Raw genomic sequence first — 23,531 nt, 5'->3', positions numbered from 1 at the left:
AGAGAAGCAGGGCAGGTCCAGTTGATAGGTCACACAATAGCCAATAGCAGTCCTGAGCACAGCCCCCATTCCTGTCTCCTTTCCTCTCACCGCTGGGCAAGGTGGCTTGGGACTTAGAAAAGTTCCTGGATTTGTAGAGGCCTCAAAATTAGCAAGAGCCTCCCACCCTAAGCCAGCAGGAGGCCCCACACACAACTTAGCAGCCCCACCCTACTCTCTGGCTTGTTTCTCTCACATCCGTTTTTCGGGTTTTTTTTTTTTTTTTTTTTTGGTTTTGTTTTTCTTTTTTTTTTTTTTTTTTGTTTTTTGTTTTTTGTTTTTTGAGACACAGTTTCTCTGTGCAGCCCTCGTTGCCCTGAAACTCACTCTGTAGACCAGGCTGGCCTCAAAACTCAGAGATCTGCCTGCCTCTGCCTCCAGAGTTCCGGGATTGAAGGCGTGAGCTACCATGCCTAGCTTGTTTTCTTTCTTTTTAAGTGAAAGTTCAAAGTCTATCCCTACATGAAGCCCAGTCTGACTAGCTGTGCAGCCAAACGGACATTGAAAACAGTGTTCAGCCCCAGTCAGCTGGCAGAAAGCCAACCATTGTCTCCTTCTAGACTGAAAAGAGATATCAGACAAGGTGATGCAGGCCTTTAATCCCAGCTACTTGGGAAACCCAGAAAGATTTTTCTAAGTTTTGATCAAACCTGGGCTACATAGTGAGTTCATAGCAAGCCTGGGCAATTCAGTGAGACCCTATTACAAAATAAAAATATTGCCAAATGTCTTAAGAGGCTAGGGCTGTAGGCTCAGTGACAGGCTGCTTGCCCAGCAGGTGGGAGACCCTGGGTTCCATCCCCTATGCCACAATAAGCAAAGGGAGACTGGAGAGGTTGGAGAGGAAAGGAGGTCAGAGGCACACGTAAGAGGAGCTGCCCAGAAGTGAAGGCGGGAGGCTGAGCTACCCCACCAGGAGTTGACATTTGGAACCCTGTCCACGAGTTCCACAGTTCCAGGTCCTGTGGCTCCTCTGGGACCTGCTCTGCTGTCCCAGCAGCCTCTCACCACCCCACCCCACCTCACCCCACATGCAGGTCTGGTGCCGCTGCGTCACCACCATATTCAACTACTTTGTGGTCACCAACTTCTTCTGGATGTTTGTGGAAGGCTGCTACCTGCACACGGCCATCGTCATGACGTACTCCACGGAGCATCTGCGCAAGTGGCTCTTCCTCTTCATTGGATGGTGTGAGGGTCCCTGAGCAGGAGGACCTCCTGGGAAGGGGGCACTGTTGATAAAATCTGCTCCCCACCCTTCATCTTGAGGCCAAGGACTAGAGCCCAACCTGCCTTGCTACTCCCATGCAAACCACAGCCACCGCCCCCATGCAGTCTTGACCAATGCTTGAGTCACCTCTGCCTGTCACCCCTGTACTCTCAGGGTGCGTCTGCTCCCACCATTCTGTCCCCCCAAAACCTCCAGAAGTCATTCCAGAAAGCCTTCCTCCTACCCAAGGTGACCAGCCCAAAGACACTTGTTCACTGCGCCATACTCTGCTTGGAGAGATGGCTGAGAGTTGGGGCAGGAGCCGGGACAAGCACCATAGGGTCACGGGTGGCCTGTAGTTGGAAGGCATCAAACAATCCCAGGCCCCTGTGATGTCCCGCCTTGACACTCCAGGAGGGTGTCTGTGCATGTGGCCATCCCCTGCAGCCCATGTCTCTCCTTTCAGGCATACCCTGCCCTATCATTGTCGCCTGGGCAGTTGGCAAACTCTACTATGAGAATGAGCAGTAAGTGGGAGAGGCTGGCCTGGGGGTTTTGAGAGCCCAGATGACAGCAATTCCCCCATGAGGTCACAGGGACTAGAGGCGGTAATTGGCACTTGAGTGGGGTCACATTTAAGGACCTTAGCACGAGGAAAGTCTCGTAAAGGCAAAAGGTGCTCAGGAAATAGAGGGCTGTCTCTGCAGGAGAAAGCTTTCTCTCAAGGGTGCTCAAACAGAGACCAGAAATTTTGGGTGCTCTGAGATGACTCTCTGAGTCTGACCTGCACTGGGTGAACCTTTGTTGGAAGAACCAGAAACTTAGCTCAGGGTCCCAAAGCATCTCCAGCTGCCAGTGACCTGACAGGCAGTAGGCGCCTTCCCTGGTTTGCAGCTCAGCTCAACGGGCTGGGCCCAGCGCTGAAGAAGGTCCCATATCCACACCTGCAGCTTTGTGCCATGAGTGTCTGGCACACAGCACAGGTTCTACAAACAGCAAGTGGCATGGGACAGCCAGCCCATAGACCAGTAAAGAAGAACCCAGCTCCCCCTTGGTTCCTATACCTGCTGCATGCCAGTCCTGGATGCCCCACCCCAACCCCTGCTCCAGGCAAGCCCTGAGACTGGCTGTAAGAAGTCGACCCCACCAGATACAACAAAAGACAGGGCAGGGCCTTGCTAGGGTAGTTTATGCATGTGGCCATCCACCAAGAACTGCCCTGAGACTGGGGCTCAGGAGGGGTCACACAACACAGGAGAGACCTCATGAGTTCAGAATCTGTGTCCACCTCAGCTGTCCTATCTTTTGCAGGTGCTGGTTTGGCAAGGAACCTGGTGACTTAGTGGACTACATCTACCAGGGCCCCATCATCCTCGTGCTCCTCGTACGTCCTCTGGATTAATGGGCTGGGGCATTAGGAACTTAGCAAGAGATCCACCCAGACAGAGGCACCATCCTGTGCTCTACCCACTGATTCTCCTATGGGCTCTACCTGTGGCAGCCTGCACAAGGCTCCAGACTTTCTTTGCTATTGTCTTTAGGTGGAGAAATGGTCTGTCTGGTTGGTTCTAGCGCCTTCCCGGGTCATATGTTCCTTACCAGGTCCAATGCTGAGACAGGAAGGTAGGCAAGTTGGTACAAGTGACAGGTGAGCCAGCTTCTGTTCAACACAGAGCTCAGTTCCTCTGCCCCCAGGAGCAGCCTCTAGGGCCCCGCCCACCGCCCTCAAGCTGGCAGTAGATTCCAGAATGCGGTGTAATGAGCAATTGTTCCTAGACCAGCTCCCCGCCCTTTGCCAAGTGTATTCACATCTAAGATATAATTGCCATCACATCTTTAATGCACAACAAGCTTTAATTAAGATGGAGTTTAAGTAGTGGCTGCATTCTAGGGGAAAAAAAGGAGCCCATTATATATCATACATTTAAAAACATACAAAAAGCCCCATAAGAAATTGGCATTTATATAAGCTTTATTTTAGGCTTCCATGAGTGCCAGCTCTCTTAAAGGGCCATGGAGCCCTCCTCTTGCACATAGCAGGTGCCTATCCAGCCTTCCTTTGTCTATCATGGCGACAAGTGCCGTCTAGCTCTTCCGTTCTCTGACTCTTGCTCTCCTGTGACTGTTGGAGTCACTGGATCCCATCTTTAGAGTGTCCTTGATGGACATCAGCTGAAGATGACTAGGAAGGTTTCCACCCACCTTCGGGCAGGGCTCCACTCACTTAGGCAGAGGCTGGTCTTTGTCAGCAGTGAGGGAAGGACTGTCCTTGGACGAGCAGCTGCGGTGACTCACTCACCCCTCAATGAGAATGAAAACCTCCTAGCCAGCTGCCAGGAGCTTGTGTAAAGGACCGGGGTTTTTGATAAACCTGGGACCCAGCCAAGGAAGGCTGGCCTGGATGGGAACCAAAGGCTTGGGAATGAGTTCCAGCTTAATACTGTTGTCCAGGTAGTGAGCAAATCATAAAGAAGGGAGGAAGCGTTTGGGAGCCCAGTTCCCAACTGCCCAAATATACCTCCCTCTCTGCCTGCACACCCCTTCCTTTGGAGGCAGCTGCTTATCCTAGCAGAAGTTTCCAGGATCTGAGCTGAGCCCTCCTACAGGTTCTGTTCCCAGCACTTCTAATGCTCACACATTTGCTACATAGGAGAAATGCTACTGCCCATTGCAGCAATAAACCCAAGGTTACAGGCAGTTAGTGGAGCTGAGGCCCAGGAGCTAGCCTCCTGCTCACCTCCCTGCCTGCGTGGCTTGCCTGCCTCTCCTGTTCTCTAGAGGGTTGTCGTCATTTATTTCTGGATTCAGGAGAAACCTGACCACTGCCTAGAAGGTTATTGTGAAGAAAGGCTCTTCGTTCATTACAACTGACACATGGCTTTATAACCAGGGCTGTCTCTCTGCACCAATCTTCAAGGCAATCTGTGGTTTGTGACTTGCCTAAGGCCACAAAAATTCAGGTGAAACCATGGGGATTTGAACCTGGAGAGCCACACTTAGAGCCAGGAGTTCACTAGAGGTGGTCTCGGGATCCACAGCAGGGGATTACAGAGGGGCTAGGCAAGAGAGCAAGCCCAGTTAGGGTTACTACCTTGGTCTCAACCTGGCACCTTGGAAGAGCTGTGTACAAAGGTCTTAGACATGTCCCTTTGAAGGGGTGGTAGACTGTCCTATTTAATCTTCCCTGGATGTTGCCTCAAGACTACTAACTCAGCACATCTTCAGTCTACCCTGTTTTCACACAGAACCATCCCCATGACACTAGAGAAAGCCTCAGACTGAGCACTGTTCCCTGCAAGTGCTCTCGGGCCCAAAGGGCACAGGCTAGACATCTACATCATGTGACACTAGGTCTGACTAACTGATTCTGGGCTCTGTGACTCCTGAATGGCGAGTGCTTACTCCACATGCCTTCCCAAAGTACCCATAGCTTTTGGCCATAGCTATTACTAATGTAGATGCTTGAGGCCTCAGCCTGCTCCAGCAACATACACGGGTAACAACATCCAGGGGTCTTAGCTATGCACATCTGGGGTCCTGAAAATAACATCAGGTGTGCACAGCTGCTGGGAGCGGAAGTGTGCTGCTATCTGAGCTCTTCGCCTGTCCTAGCCAGCGCCCTGTATGTAGTGATGGACTATTGAGGACTAGTCTCCCGGGGGTGTCCATCACGAAGGGCCCCAGGCTTGACAGATCCATGGAGAGCAGGCAGGTGTGGCCCTGAAGTAGGTGTGGTGCAAGATGAGTGAAAAACCAAAGGAAGAGACAAGCTCAACACTTGGAACAGCCTGCTCAGACCCAGGAGAGGGAAGGCTAGCGATGTCTCTGAGGCCAGGGGTGACCAGCTTAAAGATGGCAGGAACCAAGTCTGAAGCCCACGGAGGGATGAACCAAAGTCACCTGTCCTGTTATCTGGCCTCCCGCTTTGTCCCCTGCCTCTCTCTCAGCCTGTGCTTGCAGTGAGAATCTGGTAACAAAGAGGCTCTTGTGAACCAGCAGAAGGACTTACTATGTACTTTCCCCTCCATCGGGCTTAGGAGCCTTACTTATTGAGGGTGCAGAAGCAGAAGGCTGGCTTTGTACTTTCTCTGCCTTGGATTATGGTGACTGTCAAGGCTGTTCCCTGTGCCATGTGGGACAAATGGCTGTAGTCTCTTGAGTGCATGGTGTGAACCCGAGGGAACTCTGGCTGGTACCAGCTATAATGCATGGATGTTTCATGGGGTCAGTGTGAGGACTGGGGTGGAGGTGGGGTCTCAGGCATATGCTAGTGCCCTGGACTCTTCCTCAGCAGGTCCTGGAGCACACAAAGCCTGCTGGGCACAGACCACTGATGGGGGGAAGGGAGTCAGATGAATGTAAAAGCATAGCCAGCTCCTGTCTGCCCACATTTCCGTAACTCCTGCAAGAGCAACGTGTAAGGGCTGAGAGGAGGCTGTTGAGGCCAACCCTGCTGCCTTTGGCTTGGTGGGTCAGTCAGTCTGTTGCACCCGTACGTCTGTAAAGCATGGCTTGTGGTAGTGCCTGCTAGTTAAAGAGGATGTGGCTTGCAGAAGAGCTGTGTAGTGCTTGGGACTGCACTTGGAGTGATGTGAGCCCTAGCTCTTCATGGTCGAGCTCTGGGCAGGGATAGGTTTCCCCAGGCCTGTCCTGTCACAAGACAATACGGACTGACATGCTCGCACTGCGGGAGTCAAGACAAGATCTCCTCCATGGTGGAAAAGTTCTTCTCACACGGTGGCTGCCTTGATCCCTACCACCACCTTCCAGACACAGGCCCTCTCTAGGCCTGGTACCCACTTCACTGAGTTCCTGAGAAGAAGCAGATGGAGTGTCTGCTTCCAAATTTCTGTGGTACTGAGCCACCAATGTTGGGGGTGTGGAAAGATGAGACTTCTCCATGAGAGCTTCTTAGGGGAGCTAGCCTCACCTGTGCACCCCAGCTGTCTCAAAATCCAGCCATGTGGGCTACCGTAAGAACATTCCAGGATGGATGGGAGTGTCCTGCAAGAGACTTGTTGAAGGGCTTGGATTTTCCTATTTGGGCTTCCACCTCCCGGAGCTGGTCTTGACTCCCACAAGAAGCATTACTCTGGCCCCAACAGGGGCTGGCTCCTTCACCCCAATCCTATCCTAGTCTCTCCTGGTCTTGCCTCTGACTGGAAGCTCTCCACTTTCACAGCTAACGCTGTCACCGATGCTCAGCTTGCTTATTTTAGTGCCGTGTCTCCAGCCTTTTCTGAGTGAGTCCCTACGAAAAACACAGTCCCTTCCCATCAGAAGCTAGGCCATAGTTCTCTGTGAGCAGACAGTGTCTGCCTGTCCATATGCCTTCCAATGATGCCCCAGTGCAGAGGGTGGCGTGGAAAGGTAATTGGCTGAGCCAGTTGGACAAGGTATGAGTAGAATGGTCCATTGAAGGCTGGTGTGTTTTGCTTTGGGGTGTAGGGGGTGTTAAGATGGAGTACTGAAGAGCTTCGTGTGGTCTGGAGTGCTCAGAGTGCTCTCTGGAGAGAGAGGAAGTTGTCTGAGATGTAGACCCTATAAAGATCCAGGCGGCACAAAATCAGGTGAGGGGAGCCTGTTAGTGAAAGGGGAGGGCAGGGTCTCCTAGACACTCCATATCAGCCACCTTTCCTGCCACCTTCATGACAGAGAACAGGGCCCTGTGGCCAAGAAGTGCTCAGTGACTACTGGGTACATGGGTGGGTGGGTGGGTGGATGGATGGATGGATGGATGGATGGATGGATGGATGGATGGACGGATGGATTGGCAAAAACGAGTTGGGTGTATGGGTGGAAAACTGAATGAAGTGTTTGGTGGGAGGGTGGTTGGATAGGTGGATGGCTGTTTGGCAGGTTAATGGAGAGAGGAAACATTTGGGTAGACAATTGAAGGAACCAATTAGTGAACTGAATGATATTCAGTGCAAGAAATATTTGTAGAAACTTGAATACCTTTTTATTTCAACAGTCTCTACTCTCAGAGACATCCGAAAGACCTGGAAAAAGAACGAGAACTTTTTGTTACCTTAGGCTAGGTGAGCCTTGAGAGAAAGCAGGCAGCAGGCCATGAATAACCTCTTTCTTCCTCCCAGCCATCTGTGGGCTCCCTAGGCCATATTCTAGACATGAATGTGAGAGAGCAGTGAGGCTGTAGGGAGGTGGGAGTCTGAGTTCTCCAGTCACTCTATTGTCCAGCTTGGGGACAGTCGACTCCAAAGCCGATACATAGTGATGTCCCTTACTCCTTGCCACAAATCTATATATAGTGTGGGAGAATTGGAAGGGCTGGATCAATCTGTAGAAGCAATGGATTTTTCTAGACAGAGACTGGGGGGCATGTGTCTCCACACAGACAGGCCAGGAGACATCTCTAGGCTACTCGCTTATGAACACTTTCTGGGGAAAGAGTCCCAACAGGCATGCACACATCTCATTCCCATTTACCCGCACTTAGCAGTACATAAAGAGAAATGCAGGTACACAGTGTTCCCTGATAGACACATATGCATGGTCGCACAAAGACCCACTCTGAGACAAGCACATATGAACACCCACACAGAGCGACAGCCATGGGGACCAGCTGATCAATTTACTGACCCTTGAGATCCCCCTTCAGAGAGCAAGAGACGCTGGAGAGCCACAGAGACCCATGCAGCAGGAAGCTGACTCAGGAGCCAGCAGACCCATGGCAGTCAGAGGCGGGAGTGTCTTTGGTGTTAAGGGAAAACACCAGATGAAGATTAATTAGTCCTTTCCCAGCACTGCTGAGCAGCCCATTTATCTTCCTCACCCCTGGGTGTCTGAAGGCTTAGGAATACCTAGGAGAAGGAGTAGTAGAGACTAATAACTCCATCTGGCCTGTGTCCCCTTCCCCCCTGGGGCAGAGGTGAAAGGACCTTTGACCAACCTAGAGCTGGTGACAGTTTGAGGGCCCCTGAGATCCTCCACCAATAAGTAAGGACCCTGTGACCAAGAGAGGTAGATCAGAGATCTAGGGTGTGGTTCCGTATAGTCTTGGAGCAAGGCAGGGGTTGAAGTTCTCAGTAGTGACTCCAGAGGAGTGGTCAAGTCTCCCACCCACCTGGCTGGCTGGGCTGTGAGTGGAGGGCAGACCCTGGAGTCAATGGGTGCCTTCCTACTCTGCTAGGAAGGAGCAGAAGATGGGCGACCAAAGAAGGTGCCTGGTGCTGGAGCTTGTGTCTAGGAGGCATGTGTCAGGGAATCTGTTTCTCAGTCCACCCCCACTACATACCTTCCCATGTCCCTCTCTGCTTTCTTCCAGATCAATTTTGTGTTTCTGTTCAACATCGTCAGGATCCTGATGACAAAACTGCGAGCCTCCACCACATCCGAGACCATCCAGTACAGGTACGGAAATGCTGGACACCTTGACCTGACAGGCATAGAAGAAGCAAGAGGGTCCTCTCACCAGAGCCCTTGGGGTTCTCACCCCTGCTGTTGCTAGTTCAAAGCAGGGTAACTCATCTTCCCCGCTGAGAGAGTCCTGCCTATAGGTGAGCTCAGGTTTGCCCTCACTCTCTTGCTTCCCCATCCAGGAAGGCAGTGAAGGCCACCCTGGTCCTCCTCCCCCTGTTGGGCATCACCTACATGCTCTTCTTTGTCAATCCTGGAGAGGACGACCTGTCACAGATTGTGTTCATCTACTTCAACTCTTTCCTGCAGTCCTTTCAGGTAGGCACCCCCAGCAGCAGTGGGGCACACCCCAGGCCTGGATACTAACACTGAGGCCGACAAGCTAGGATCAGTTATATGAGCACTGAGACACAAGCGCTTGCACATCCAGAACCCCATTTGGCCCCAGATGCTCTGGTTGTGTCACCCCCATGCTGGGGTTTAACTGTCTTAGCGTTTCTGACAATACCTAGGGCAAGCTCAGGATGTCGAGGCAAGAGATTGCACCAGCTTAGAGCACCGCCCCCCCCACCCCCCGGTATAACTGCATCCCTTGTCTGAACCCAGGACTTCTGAGCCCTGGATTCTAGGAAGTGTGCCCCAGCCATCCTGTGTCCTCCCACACCTGCAGCTGCACTGACCCCTCAGCAGATGCCTGATGTCTCTTCTCTTCCACTCTAGGGTTTCTTTGTGTCCGTTTTCTACTGCTTCTTCAATGGAGAGGTAGGAGACACGGCCTTTGGGGTGGTCTAGGGGCTCAGGTCTCTTAGGTGCTCTCCCAGCTGGTCCAGTCAAGCTGCCGAGCCTTTCTGAAGGGCTTCATCGCTGGCTTTTCTCAACTGCATCTGATAGGAGATGGGGTTTAGGGAAGCAGACCCAGTTTAGGTCAAATACACAAGCCAGAAATATTGTGTCTGTGCTCAGTGTATGCCCTCAGAGCCAGGGAGCGAGGTCCCCAGACAGCAGGGCCTGTAGAAGCCAGACAGAGGGGATGACAAAGGGAAGGAAGCTTTCAGAAAAACATGCAGTGGCATATGTCATCCAAGCAGCAGAGAAGAAACTGGCAGGGGCTGGTGAATGACTGCCAAAGCTTAGGACCAGAATTCAACACCTCAAACTGACATTGTGGAAGAAGAGAATCTACTCCTGAATGAAAGCTGACCTCCACATACATGCCTTGGTGCTCATTGGAAACATACATGCATGTGTGTATACACACGCACGTACGCATGCACGCACACACGAACATTCAGGAAGAAGCTGTTGTCTTCCATTTTAATACAAACAGAAGAGACTCGGGTGTAGAAATGACTGAGCCAGGAGCTGTCCATTAGACAATGGAAGAGAAGGCAGGGCTGCATAGGGGGCGGGGAGAGGCTTTTCCTGGTGGACAGAGAGCTGGGCCTGATGCCTGCTGAGCTGAGGGGCCTGCCACCATAGGTGCCTAGTTCATGGTGACAGGGCAACTGGAGCCTTAAGCAGGCATTGGCCTCTCCAGGAGAGGGCACAGCCTTCAGGGGAGGACCTTAGCTTGGAGCTTCATTAGCCCCTTGGAGTGAGGGTGGGAGGCCCAGGGCCATCCCAGGCAACTTTAAAAGTTCTTGGGATGGGGATAGAGGATGGCAGAGGTGGACGACTCTCCTCCCCTGCAGGTGCGCTCCGCCCTGAGAAAGCGGTGGCACCGTTGGCAGGACCACCACGCCCTCCGAGTGCCTGTGGCCCGGGCCATGTCCATTCCCACGTCGCCCACCAGGATCAGCTTCCACAGCATCAAGCAGACAGCTGCCGTGTGATCCCCTGTCACCCATCTGCCCAGCACTCCACCACCGAGGCGGCTTCCTCATTCTTCACAGCCTTCCCTGGGTCCTCCTTGCTACACTGACCCTTGGGGTGCAGGAGAAGGGGGGTGGATGAACTCTCCTGCCGGAAGGAAAGGAAAACTATGAAATGGAGGCTCTGAAAGACCAGGGCCCAGTGCAGCCACACATCTCCAAGCAAAAGGGAGCAGAGGGACACCACGGGACCCTCAGAAGGGGGAGATCTCACACCATCAAGCCTCTGTGCACCCAGCCTCTTTTGTGGGATCCTCACTGCAGCACCATTTACATCTGAAGAAACTGAGGACTGGAGCAGGCAGGGGCCTGGCCAAGTCACACAGCGATTGCCCCACTCACAGCACCCACAGCTGGCTCTGCTCCTTGCTTCCCATCTCCTCACGTGCGGGCGCCCTCTAAAGGTGAGGGAGACAAGCATGAACTCATCTGAACTTCATCCCCCGGACCGTCTAGCAGAGAAGTCTCCCTTTTCAGTACCAGCCCTTCACCAAGCTACCCCTCTTCTTCTTCCCCGGTCCTCTTCCCCATGTGTCTCCAGGAGAATGCTGGCTTCCAGTCAGTCTGCCATCCCTCCTGAGAGACCCCCCCCCATCGGTCTGGGCTCAGTCTGGGGACCTAGACTGTGGGAAGTGAGATAGAGGGATAGCTACACTCTCATGCCAATCATATACACAGTGCCAGGCAGAAGGAGAACAGAATTGCCAGAGGGTAACAGAGGGTGAGGATCCCCCAAATTAGAGTATGTCTGGGAGTGACTGAAACAAGGACCCCAGGCTCTCGGAGACATCAGCCAGGCGTCTGTGGAGCTGACTGCCTTCAATTCAAGCAACTAGACATTGGAGAGATAATGTGAGTCAATGAGAAAGGTAGAATGTCTACAGGACAGAGCTATGTCCCTCTTCTTAGGACCAGGCCGAAGCAGGCCTTCCTGTGGCCTGTGGTAGGCTTGGAGACTGGAGTCTTCAGATTCAAAGGGCCCAAATCACCCTGGTCACCTCGTCAAGGGTGGCATCGGCTCCATCTCCAATGCCGAGTCTGCCTGTGTCAGGGACAAATATTCTGAACTGGGACGGAAAGGAGGCAAGGGCCCTCAGGCTTCACAGCAAGAAGAAACAACTTGATTGCAGGCTCCACTTCCATTCCCCTGTCCCCGAAGCAGAAGAGGGGGGAGGGAGGAGCTGACGGACTTGAAAAGGCCCCTTGTCTAGGTACCCCACAAAAATAAACTTTGAAAACTTATCCCGCCTTACACATTTTTAGTTTGACATTTGATACATTTTAATGCATGAAAAGATGTGGTTTCTGACATTTGGTAGGTATTTGAATTTTAGAAGAAAACTGTCACAGCACTTTAAAACACACCAAACGACACCTAGACACTGCCTGATTCCAGGGCCACTGTCACCTGTCTTCAAACACTTTGTCAGCAGGTGGTTTGTGTTGCCTCTTTTCTTTCTAGCCTTCTCCTTCATCCCCACCCCCCATCCCTAGGGAATTTTATTTTTAGAGGACTTTTTGGCTTATCAAACTTCTCTGACAGGCTCTTGGGATTTTTCAGAGTCTTCAAGATTGCCCTGTCACAACTTTTATTTTTCTACATTTGCTGGACAGGACCTCACTATTTAGATCAGGCTGGACTCATACTTGCTCAGGCTTGCTTCGAACTTAAAATCCTGCCTCTGTCTTCTGAGTGCTAGGATTATAGACACACGGTTAAAAGTATTTTTAAATATAAACAATTTATTAAAGCCACATTGGATATTGAAAGTTTAAACAAAAGAAAAAAAACACTTTCTTATTTCATTGGGGGGGGGGGTGCATGCGTGCCATTGTTGGTGTGTAAAGTCAGAGGAAAATTTTTGAAAGACAGTATTCTCTTTTCACCAGTGTGGGTCCTTAGGATCAAACTCAGACGGTCTTGCTTTGGGGCAAGCACCGTTACCTGCTGAACCATTTTGCCGAGCCTAGATATTGATAATCATAGACAGTTTTTTATAAGTAATTGTTAAACCTAGAATGGAAGGTATATTGAAATCACACCTCAAACAAATGCACGGACGTTTAATTGCTCGGGGATCCATGCATTTCACAGCAGGAATGAGTCCGAACTCAGGATCAATTTCTTTCTTTTCTTCCTCCTGTCTTTCCTTTTTTACAGCTGTATGTGCTGAGGCTTTTCAAATAAACAGGCAGCTATAGGCACACCACTCACATCTATATACTGCTTCTGGGATGTATGTCCCAAATTGCCTGGCGATCCATCGTCAAAAATGCTCTATCAGTCGCCTCTTGAGCCTTCTTTATATGGGACTGATAAGAATGAGCAGAAAATGATCCTGCGATAAGCTCCAAGTCCCCAGGCAGTGTATCTGTTCCCTGATTCGTGTGTAGGGTAATGGTGGGAGCTGGCAACGAGGCGGTTCCCACTTGGCAGTGCTCTAGAGAGTGCTGTGGGCAAGGCTGTGGCTCTGCTTATCTTGTCCTGGTGGCAGAAGTGCCTAGGCTTGGCTTTCTCAAGAGACAAAGTCATGCATGCCCTGCAAACTCTCCCTGCCTAGCTGGAGGAACAGGGAGGGCTGAATTCATTAGCATCATGGATGCTCTCTTAGAAGCAAAGAGGTGTAAATGGCTCGCCCCAAGAGGCCATTCGAAGAGCTATTGAGACTGGAAGAGATAGGGGATTCATCAGAGCGGATGCCACAGAGCCTCAGTGCCACCCACCAGTGTTCCTTGGATGCCTTCCTCCCTCAGTACCATCAGTGCACCTCAGATGCCCTCCTTGGTACCATTCATTATTACCTAGAGGATTCAGGGGTCTTGATCTATGCTGGGTGGGACAGTGCTACCCATATTGGCACCATGAGAAGCCTCAAGTTACAGACCAGTTGGGTAGAGACTTCACCCCAGCCCTGCTCTGCTGTCTAGGCCCTGGTCATAGCCCTGGCTGAGGCGTGTCCTCAAAATGCCACCAGAGGCATTCGGCTATCTCTCTGGGTCTCCACTCATTAACCTCACTCAGCATCTGCTCCCTACAGCCCAGTCAGTCCTCATTAAGTCCTGCAGTCTTCTGTGCTGTTAGTCCCTCACTTGTGGCCTTTCTGGAAAGAAGCCTCATTATCAGACTCTGTCAGAACAACTTCTAACACCCAGACCCAGCAGGCCCTCAGGCTTTGTTTAGCCCTTCCACCCACCCTGCTCTAGAAATCGAGGGAGCACACAGGGCAAATTCCTCATCCTAATCCAAATGGTCTTCCTAGTAGTGAGACTGCAGACTGAGCCCCAGCCTACTTCCAAGCCCAGAGGGCCCTTCCTAAAGAAGGCCAGAGAGTGCCTGCTGGGTCTGTAAACACTGGTAAATTATAACTGTGGTGAGTGATGGAGCATCTGTGTTGGGGGATGAGGACAGCATTTCCCAGGGTGCTTTGGGGAAGAATCCATGGTAGAAAAGCTAGCTACTGAAGGCCTGAAATCTCTACAGCCCCAGGGTCCTGTAGAAGGTGGCTGACATGGCATGGAGAAATTGGATTCTGATAGAGCTAAGACAGTACAAAGTAAATAAAAACCAAAACCAAAAACCAAAACCAAATATGTACTTGTCCAGGATGGAGAAACAAGTCTCTCTAGAGTTTAGTGTTTCAAGACTCAGTTGAGGGGTTGGGGATTTAGCTCAGTGGTAGAGCGCTTGCCTAGCAAACGCAAGGCCCTGGGTTCGGTTCCCAGCTCCAAAAAAAAAAAAGGAAAAAAAAAAAAAGACTCAGTTAACCCAGGAACTGCAAAGCAGTCAAACACTCCCACTCCCTGGTAGCCGTGAGCTCTGAGCATGAGCTAACAGGCAAGGAAGTCATTGAGTCCTTTTCCACTCTGTGTGTGTGTGTGTGTGTGTGTGTGTGTGTGTGTGTGTGTGTGTGTGTGTGTGTTTGGATGCTATAGAAAGCCAAGGCAAGAGGGGTCTCTGAATCCTCTGTTTGAAGGCAGCTATAATGGGAGAGGAGGAGGCCTGTTTAACAGTGTATTTATTTGCTCATCAGTGTGGACAGTATAGTTTCTAGGCTCTGCCCATGAGGTCACCCCTTATTCTCTTGTGGGGGTCATCATCACTTAAAGATGATAATTAGCAGGAGGAGTGGGCGGATCCCTCCAGGTTTTCTGGCAGATTTCATAAGCAATGCAAAGCTCTCGATACAGGGCTCAAACATGGTGCTCCTCACAGAACCACCCATGGCCTCAGCCTCTCTCTGGCAAAGCCTGACCAACCACCACTTCCAGAGATCCAGTCAGACATGTGCCTCTAGGTGCTCCTGCAACAGACACTACTGCTGGAGTAGGTATCGCTGGGGACTATGCTGTCCCTTACTGCCTCCTAGAACTCTTTAACCATCCACTGAACATCTAGTCCCTTTTATTGTTCCACTTGCATTGGGTTAACGCACAGGGGTCCAGTGTTAGCAAGGCAGATCAAAGGCACAAAGAAAGCAATCAGCACTGACAAAGGGAAAAGCCTCGTCTTTCATTCTATCCCTACCCTGATCTCCCATCGAAGCCAGAGGCCAGTCCCAATAGAGCACCCCTCTTTTCCATTTCATGGGAATGACAGAAATGAGGATCTTGAGGGTATTTCTGTCACATCCTATAGAATCTTCAACAGAGGACTCAGAGTGTAGGTCTTTGGTAGAGTGTTTCGAAGACCCCGGGCTTGACCCACAGCACCACTAAATAAATGGCGTAACCCTTTCCTGAGGATGTAGTGGCTGGACAGCAATCTCAGCAATCCGGAGGAAGAGGTGGGTGGATATCAAGTTCAAAGCCAGCTTAGCCACATATAAGTTCAAAGCCACAGTTACCTAGTAAGATCCTGTCTGAATCATAGCTATCATCTCATTGGAGGTCTCAAGTCCAGATGACACCTGACTTCCCAATGGCAGAGGATGCAGTCCACACTTCATCAGCTCCTAAGGATGCAACCAGATAAATTTACACCTGTGTCCTGGCCCTCTCACATGTGTCTGGGTTTGAACAATAAAGTACATGTTCACCCTACTTAACCCAAAATTGTCTTGCTATACGAGAAAGATCCACAAATGCAGCTGGAATAAAGAATGGTGACCCCTAATGTTAGCACCTGCCACTTGGGAAGAGAGCTGGAATAGAAGGGACCTTCCCCAGCAGAGTCCTGAGTCCCATCTCAGTGCCTGCTGGTTGAATCCACACAGAAGCATAGGCAGGGGCAAGCTAATGATTCTTGGTCTGGAAGTAAAATTGCCCCTCACTGTTGCTGGGAAGGTGGCAAAGTAACAAACTGCCCTTAACTAGCTTTGCAGGGCACTAAGTAAGGCTTCCTCTGGTGTTCTCCAAGGCCCGGTCTCCCATCAGCACCTATGCATCATGGACCACACAGAAAATCCTCTGCCTAGGAGGGCAGAACAATTCAGACTCCTCACTGTTTCCCATTAACCAAGTTCCAGCCTCTGAGTTCTCAGGGGAAGGCCAAGTGGGGAGCCGTGAGCATCCCTGCTGTGACCTTTCCAGATGTATCCTGACCACTCAGGTACCTTGTGCTTACAGAAATTCACATTGCCACTTGTCCCTCTGGAATGCACCTTATGGAGACCATGCTGTGAGTCTAAGCAAATGGACACCCAGCCCTGGGTGTATCCTCTGGGTGAATATCTGCTTGAGACAGACTGTAAGGGAGCCTCAAGCTCCCTTTAGACTTCCATGTCAAGGTCTTTATACCTGAGGGCATGACGTGCAGATCTCTAGAGAGATTCACACAAAGGAGGCATGTCTAGTGAGACGTTCTCCTGGGACTGGCAGGCAGATCTGAACTTCCTTTGGGCTGTGAACACCAGGGAAATGTGACGTCCCTTTCAATAGAAAAGTTCAGACTTCCATAGAAATCTTTAGAGGAACCAAGAAGCCCAGTTTAGAAAGCCCTGGCCTCAAGATAAAATTACAATACCTCCTCATACTAAGGAAAACTTAAGCCAGTGATGACTGGGCCTGATTAGTAGGAGCAGGGGAACTTTAGTAGCAGGTGGAATCGTGGGAGCTCTGAGTCCCACTCAGACCTGAACGCCACTCAAGACATGTGAACTGCACACAGGCAGGCGATGGAATGAGTTTCAAGGGCCTTTGCCTGTCTCCCATGTGTCTTCTCCCTGCCCCACCACTGTAAGGCAGGGAGTGAAGCCTGAGGTCCAAAGGGTTTATACAAAGGCTGTGGAATTATCATAGAGAAAATACACATTAGCAGACGGCCACTAGGATTGCTGGAACCATTGACACAGGCACAAGGACACTCCAGAGTCTGAAGGTGACCTGTGACTCAGAAACATGTGACAGAGCACCACTGGGAAGCCCAGACTATCCAAAGGACCCCCAGTGTCTGTGACACTTCCCAGTGTCTGTGATGGTCCCCAGTGTCTATGATGCTCCCCAGTGTCTATGATGCTCCCCAGTGTCTGTGATGGTCCCCAGTGTCTATGATGCTCCCCAGTGTCTGTGATGCTCCCCAGTGTCTATGATGCTCCCCAGTGTCTATGATGCTCCCCAGTGTCTATGATGCTCCCCAGTGTCTATGATGCTCCCCAGTGTCTGTGATGCTCCCCAGTGTCTGTGATGGTCCCTAGTGTCTATGATGCTCCCCAGTGTCTGTGATGGTTCCCAGTGTCTGTGATGGTCCCCAGTGTCTATGATGCTCCCCAGTGTCTATGATGCTCCCCAGTGTCTATGATGCTCCCCAGTGTCTATGATGCTCCCCAGTGTCTATGATGCTCCCCAGTGTCTTTGATGCTGGATGCTAAAACCCCAAACCCATACTCTGCCTGACCAGTTAAGCATCTTGACTTCGTCCTTCCCCTTTGGAAATATATCTTTTACTATCTCTGCTTTTGCTGCTGTTTACCAACTGCCTGTTTTAAATGTAGCTCTCACCTCAAAATGAGTGCCACAGTTTATTCTGACATCAAATATGAGTGACCACGGTACAGAAACAGAGATAATTTCATGCTACTCCACAAAAAACCAATAAATACATCACAACAAAACATGTTCCAACATGGTAACAGAGCAAAGGGAACTCGTCTATGAAGGCGCTTTAAAACTACTGCATTGGTGGAATACCAGGTGAGCAGCAGATTACAGCAAATCAGGAAAGTCTCTGTCGTAGACCTCAGATGCTGTCTGTTGACACTCTTAGCCTTTGGCAGACGCTATGGATTTGCCCATTCCACAAAGGATTTTACCCAATAGTCACAAGGATGTTAGGTCAAACTCAGAGGTGCGCGGTAAATGGTTATGTAGGGAACTAAAGACAGATCATGACAATTTAGTTCCAGTCTTCCAACACCCAGCTCTCCACAATCCATCAAACGGTCCCTATGGAATCTTTAACACGAGAGTGGCATTTTGGCATGTGTGTGTGTGTGGAGTTCGAATCAACTGTCCTGTTCCTTGTTCCTGGCCACAGGAACCTGACCATCTTGGCAGGCACCCACGGAACCCCAGGATCTACCAACATCAACTGCACCAGGTGGCCCTGCTTTTCCAGGTACCTCAGGAGCCGCACTCACATTGCACCGTAGCCATTTGCCAAACCTGGCAAGGGCTTGCAGGCAGGACCACATCTAGTCCTGTTAACTAATAATCTACTTCTTCTGGGGTCCTCTGTCTACACAGAACCTTTTCTCAGAGCACGCATTTCAGAGGCTCTTACGTTTACTGCCTAAATTTTGTGGTAATTTTTTAAAATAGCCTGCTAGTCCTGTCATTTACTTGATGCCAACTGAAAAGATGGTTTACAATTCACAGTATGAGCTGGAGTTTTTCCAGTGAGGGATTTCTGAGGGATCAAGATTCCATTCCCCTAAAAAGGAGTCCTTGCTGAATTTGATCAACTATCTAGTGGCTTCTGGTCTTCTGCCAGATGGAGATTTCAGTTCTAGCCAAGGTTGAGGTGTATGATATGCAAGGGATAGCCATTTCAAAGTAAACCAACTTTAACACCCAACTTACTGCACATTGCTTCTCCTTTTGAATGCTTTGTCCCGTTGGGTGAGTTCAAGTGTAAAGCCCCAGCAGTGGTGGTGACAGAAAAAGTGGCATGAGGTGCTGGGGTGCCAGGAAAGGACCAGTGGCAGAGTGGTAGTGGGTTAGAGAAGGATAAATACAGTGTTCCCTCCTAGGGGGAAATGAAAAGTCACTGAGTCGAAGGGCAGAGTGAAACCACTTTAGCTACTGTGTGTGGTACAGACTGTAAATGACAAATTTAGACAAGTCTTTCTAATAAAACAAACGGTGGTGGTGGTGGTGGCGGCGGCGAGACAGAGCAGTGTCTGAGAAGGCGGTAAGAGGGCACCCAGTTTATATCTGAGGTACAGGTGGGTTAATGGTTTTCTTGAGTCAAGAGAGTCAGTCCTGAGGATAGATGGGTCAATGGAATACATGAATTTGCAGGCTTGGTTCAAAATTGCAGCCCCTTAAAATGTTAAGTTTAGGTTGGATTTGGTCAGTGCATTCTCCCCACCCCCACCACCACCCCCATACACAATTTCATTCTACTTAGTATCACTGTCACTTAATGCACTTGGATGCAAAGCAGTAAGCTTTGATGAGCTAAAAAACTGTTTTAATTAGCCTAAATTGTTTTAGTTAGCATAACCACTTTACAGCTCATTGTTGGTGATTGAGTTGTAAGATCTAACAAACTTGAGAGCAGAGGAAGATCTATACTGGCTCCCTTGTGCTGAGCCCAGGTGCTGGGAGCTGGGTTCCTCTTCCTGGCCTGAGATGGAGGCTCAAGAATTAAGGGAGGCTGTCTCAAGGGATGCTGGGAGAGGACCGGAAAGCAGCTGCTTTGGGCGCAGATCTCCCCTCTACCTCTCTGCTCTCTGAGTCTACCACTCCCACCCAGCAAAGACGAAGCTCCAGAAAGGCTCTGAGGAAACTAAAACCCCAGCACTCGTCCCATCCCCTCAGTTCACTATAGGCGAGGTCCTCATGAAGTTCAGTCTAAAAGACCCTTGTCTGGAGCTTTGCCAAAGCAAAAACGTTCCCTAGGGCAACAGTAATAAGTAGAAACTCCCCTGACTCCTTCAAACACTGACACTCAAATCCACCCTAGAGAAACTTTCTAGTGGGGAAAGGTGGGACTCTGAACAGAGCATTTTTCAAGTTCGAGGTGTTCCAACACCCAGTCAGGGCTGAGAACCATAACTGGAGGCAATGGAGTTCAGAAAGATGCATTCTTCAACGTGTCCACCTGGGGGAGGGGTCTGTAGGCAGGATGGTGAGGCTGCAGGGTGCTCCTTTCAGGCAAACCTTGCTACAGCTCTGAAATCAGCATCCTAATTTCCGGAGAAGGCATTAGTTCCACTCACGTGGTCTTAACATGATTACGGCTTAGAGGCAGCCCGAGAACCAAGACTTATTGGATAGGCAACAGGATGTGAAGTTTGAGGCAGAGCAGAATTATTCATTTACTCACTGAATCTTCAATTCAATTTCATGTCCATGTTGGCAAAATGTCCCAAACACCTGCTTGAAACAAGACTTTCAACAAGGGTGGAAGCTGTGTAGTAATCGTTTCAACCCCCCAACCCCCACCCACCCACCCATTATGCCCAGAACCATGGAAGCCTGAGGCAGTTTACCAATATGGCCTAAAGTAACCAAACTTTTCTACAGGGCATCTGGTCCTCAGGCACACATTCTAGAGCCTCTCATTAAGATTATAGTGGCCAATGCCACCCTAAGTAAGGTCACCCTGGTGACCCTGTTCTCATCACCTAGAATTCAAAGTGTCACCTTATGACATTAGCAAGATCTGTGTTTTTCCAACTTGGTGGCGAGTCCCTTTATGAAATGCTTATCTATACTCGGTGCTTTGCTACTACGGCTCAGGTAACCTTAAGGTGTCAAACTCCCCCAGAAGCCAGACATGCACTGTACACAAAACTGTTACACTTGGCCAAGTGTCCTAAGTCCAACCTAAGCTGTAACCTACTGCTGGGTTCTTTTTGAGTTTTGTGGGACTAATTAGTCTGAGTCACTTCGCTGTTTGGGAGGGAGGAATGGCTTCCAAGCCAGGCTAATCTAGCTGTGTTCAGCTTGCAATTTGCTGCACAGGTTTGAAACAAAAATGTTTTTCTTTCAATCTAAAAATCCTTAGAGAAAAACATCAAGAGATAGGTGGGCTTTAATTAAACCAACGGGCATGAGCAGAGATGTGTGCAAAAGGTCTGTTCATTTAGAACACAGTGTTTTGCACACCTGTGCTTACGTCCAGTTGCATAGGTGCAAAAGCGATAAATGGTCAGAGCCGTTGTCCATGGTCCTTTCTCTGGGGAGATACATCTTGGAGATGGCATGGTTCTCTGGGGAGGTTTGCACACCTGCTCCTAGAAGCAGAGCAGAGCAAGGGTAGCCTTGCAGATCACACTCAGACTGTAGATCGTGATGAACGAGAAGAGCTTTAGTTTTGGCTGGAATCCCTCTATGGTGCAAGGTAGGAAAATCCCATGACAGGTTTAATACATCTTCCCTTCCTAATGAGCTCATCAGTTTGCTGATTGTTTGCCATGGTGAAACGTGCTGTAAGGTGTACATGGGGAGAGGGAAGGGTGAATGCTAGTGTATAAGAATGTGAGGTGAGAGGGATCCCTGGACAATGAGTTCACTTAATGTACAGTTCATTCTGATTTAATAAATGCTTAGAGAAGAACCAGACACAAGACAAGTCAGCCTTGGTACAAGGACTTCTTCCTAACAAGGTCTGTTCATAAACTCAACACTGAGGCTTTGCTAAAATGCACCAGCACCCCAAGCTCCAGCCTCCATCCTGAGTACAAAACTAATCCTCACAAGCATAAGATCTTTGCTGAGACCCTGGCACCTGCAGCCCTGCGCTCCACACTGCAAGGGTGGCCGGGGCTCTCTGGAGGCCAGCAGTCCCAGATCTGGACAGGCAAGAGCTGGGGAGCCACATGAGGCTTAAATCTACAAATTCCACTTCCTTGAATGTATTTGTTCCTTAGCTAAGTGCATGATATCTCAGTGTCCTACACAGAAATGTGCTAGCAACAAACCCCAAACTACAAAACGACTGTAAGACACCGGGAACTGCTAAGCCAGATGAGGGAGCTGGGTCTCCTTTGGCCTCAAGAACCCAGTGACAAAAATCCTACCTCCTTCTCCATCCACTGAGCCTTTCCCAGAAGCCACTCACCTGCCTGGAGTCAGCTGTCTGTCAAGCATAGAGCATTACTTGCTCACCTACAGATAGCAGACTTATGCTGCTGGGAGCTGGGGGGGGGGGGGGGGGGGGGACGGACAACGGAAGCTTATGACAAATAGGCAGAAGAATTCTTTGGGATATAAATGTTCTAAAGTTGGACTGTGGATGTGTAACTCTGTAAGGACACTAAACTGTACACTTAAGGTAATTTGTAGCATATGAACTATACCCCAATAAAACTGTTAATTTTAAATGATGTACCTTGTTAAACACAAGCACGTCTAAACAAATGTCTGAGAGAAATGTCTTTGTTAAAAAATGGAAAAACAACAGATGGATTGTAAATTTGTTCAGAATTCCTTCAACTTTAATTGTGGGGGTAAAATCAAGCAGCCACTGAGGAAAAATAGTCCCTGGAAGCAGTCGAAACGTTTGTGTAGTGGACACGATGAGTTATTTATTAGCACAGGTTGTCACAAGTCGCCAGCTGTTCTCATTCTTCCACTGTCTCCTTCTTGCCAGTCTCTTGCCCTTCAAAGAGGGGGTACCTGGCCTCCACATCAGCCCAAGTGATGTTGCCATTGGCCAGATCACGGACCACACTGGGCAGTTCAGAGACCTGGGAAGAGAAGAGAAGCCCAAGCATTAGCCAACTTTACATTTGTGAAGGGTACGTGCCTTGAAATCAGGAACTCTTATACAGAGCAAAACACCATCTAGGACATATTATATATCGTGTACATGATGGCGTCCTTACAAGCTGTGTTTGCTTCTTTAATTATGCCCATCCCCTCCCAGGATGGTCTCTGCTCTCAAGTTTACTAAGTCTGTCAGCTCCCGGCACAACTCAGCACGGCCATAAAGCTTCTCATCCCATTCTGTATCTCAAGTTATTTCACGGCTGTTACATTTAACTCCTGTATTTAATTAAATCTATGCGGTGCAGCAGAGCCAGCTGCTGCCCAGCCATACACAAGTGACAGTGGCCTCCAGTAGTGGTTTACAAAGTCGGGCATGGAAAACCAGCCTATGTAGAGACTGTTAAACCATTCTACCTTCCCTACCCCCGGCTAGTGGATGGGCAGGCTTGGGGTAGAGATTTGGAAGCTCTAGCAAGTTCACAGGAAAGGCTAATATTGATGCTAACCTGGGAAACACTGAGAATTGCAGCCACTGGGAATGTAGGTACAGAGTAGCCAGGGCAGTCAGAAATTCATGATTTATGAAGTGGACTGACAACGTTTTGGATAAAAGCAATTTTTGAATTCTATTTTCCTTACTGTAACTGTATCAAGCTAAATACTAACAAGTGCCCTAAGTAAATACCTGTGCAAAGCTGAGAGCCAGGCAGCTGCCTGTAGCAGTGTCCTCAGCCCCACCCTGAACCACTCAGCCTCCCTTCTGCTTGTTCCCCCGAAGTGCCCTGCTCTTTACATAAACTTACAGGAATATTCCATCTCCAATGAGCTAACCCTAAGTTTATACACACACTTTTACGTTTCTATAGAAATATAATGATAAAGATGGCTAAGTCCCAAAAGCTCGACAATAAAACTATGGCAACAGCCTCACGGGATGGCATTTCTCTTGTCTAATAAACAGCCAAGTGTAAAAACAAACTGCTGGAAAAGGAGCGAGAGCAAGCCAAACGACTATACAATATTAGAGGAATGTTAATGGCTATTTTCAAATTAAACCAAACAGTTCTGGGAATCTGGGGTTTGTCTGATACAAACCGATCATTAATATTACAAAGAAAAAAAACCCACGAATAAAATATATCAAAGTCCAATTC

General features: G+C 49.6%; 2 protein-coding genes across 7 annotated transcripts in view; one reads left to right on the top strand and one right to left on the bottom strand.

The window, feature by feature from the left end:
• Positions 1 to 11,742, top strand: part of Crhr2 (corticotropin releasing hormone receptor 2) — a 43,041-nt gene extending 31,299 nt beyond the window's left edge. For 3 of the 4 annotated variants that reach the window (XM_006236557.4, XM_006236556.4, XM_006236558.4), the window contains 7 exons: positions 1,077 to 1,230; positions 1,716 to 1,776; positions 2,561 to 2,633; positions 8,538 to 8,623; positions 8,812 to 8,947; positions 9,350 to 9,391; positions 10,321 to 11,742. In XM_006236557.4, coding sequence (XP_006236619.1) covers positions 1,077 to 1,230; positions 1,716 to 1,776; positions 2,561 to 2,633; positions 8,538 to 8,623; positions 8,812 to 8,947; positions 9,350 to 9,391; positions 10,321 to 10,461 — 693 coding nt within the window. In that variant the 3' untranslated portion in view covers positions 10,462 to 11,742. The remainder of the gene's footprint in view (positions 1 to 1,076; positions 1,231 to 1,715; positions 1,777 to 2,560; positions 2,634 to 8,537; positions 8,624 to 8,811; positions 8,948 to 9,349; positions 9,392 to 10,320) is intronic. The other variant, NM_022714.2, reaches the window with a different exon arrangement.
• A 10,286-nt stretch (positions 11,743 to 22,028) lies between these two features.
• Positions 22,029 to 23,531, bottom strand: part of Gars1 (glycyl-tRNA synthetase 1) — a 57,938-nt gene continuing 56,435 nt past the window's right edge. For 2 of the 3 annotated variants that reach the window (XM_063285772.1, XM_063285771.1), the window contains one exon: positions 22,082 to 22,355. In XM_063285772.1, coding sequence (XP_063141842.1) covers positions 22,230 to 22,355 — 126 coding nt within the window. In that variant the 3' untranslated portion in view covers positions 22,082 to 22,229. Of the gene's footprint in view, positions 22,356 to 23,531 lie in introns of all 3 variants that reach the window. The other variant, NM_001271139.2, reaches the window with a different exon arrangement.

Source organism: Rattus norvegicus, chromosome 4 (genome assembly GCF_036323735.1).
Source record: "Rattus norvegicus strain BN/NHsdMcwi chromosome 4, GRCr8, whole genome shotgun sequence".
Classification (NCBI taxonomy): Eukaryota; Metazoa; Chordata; class Mammalia; order Rodentia; family Muridae; genus Rattus; species Rattus norvegicus.
The sequence above is the reverse complement of the archived record's forward strand: the minus strand, read 5'-3'. Positions and strand labels throughout refer to the sequence as shown.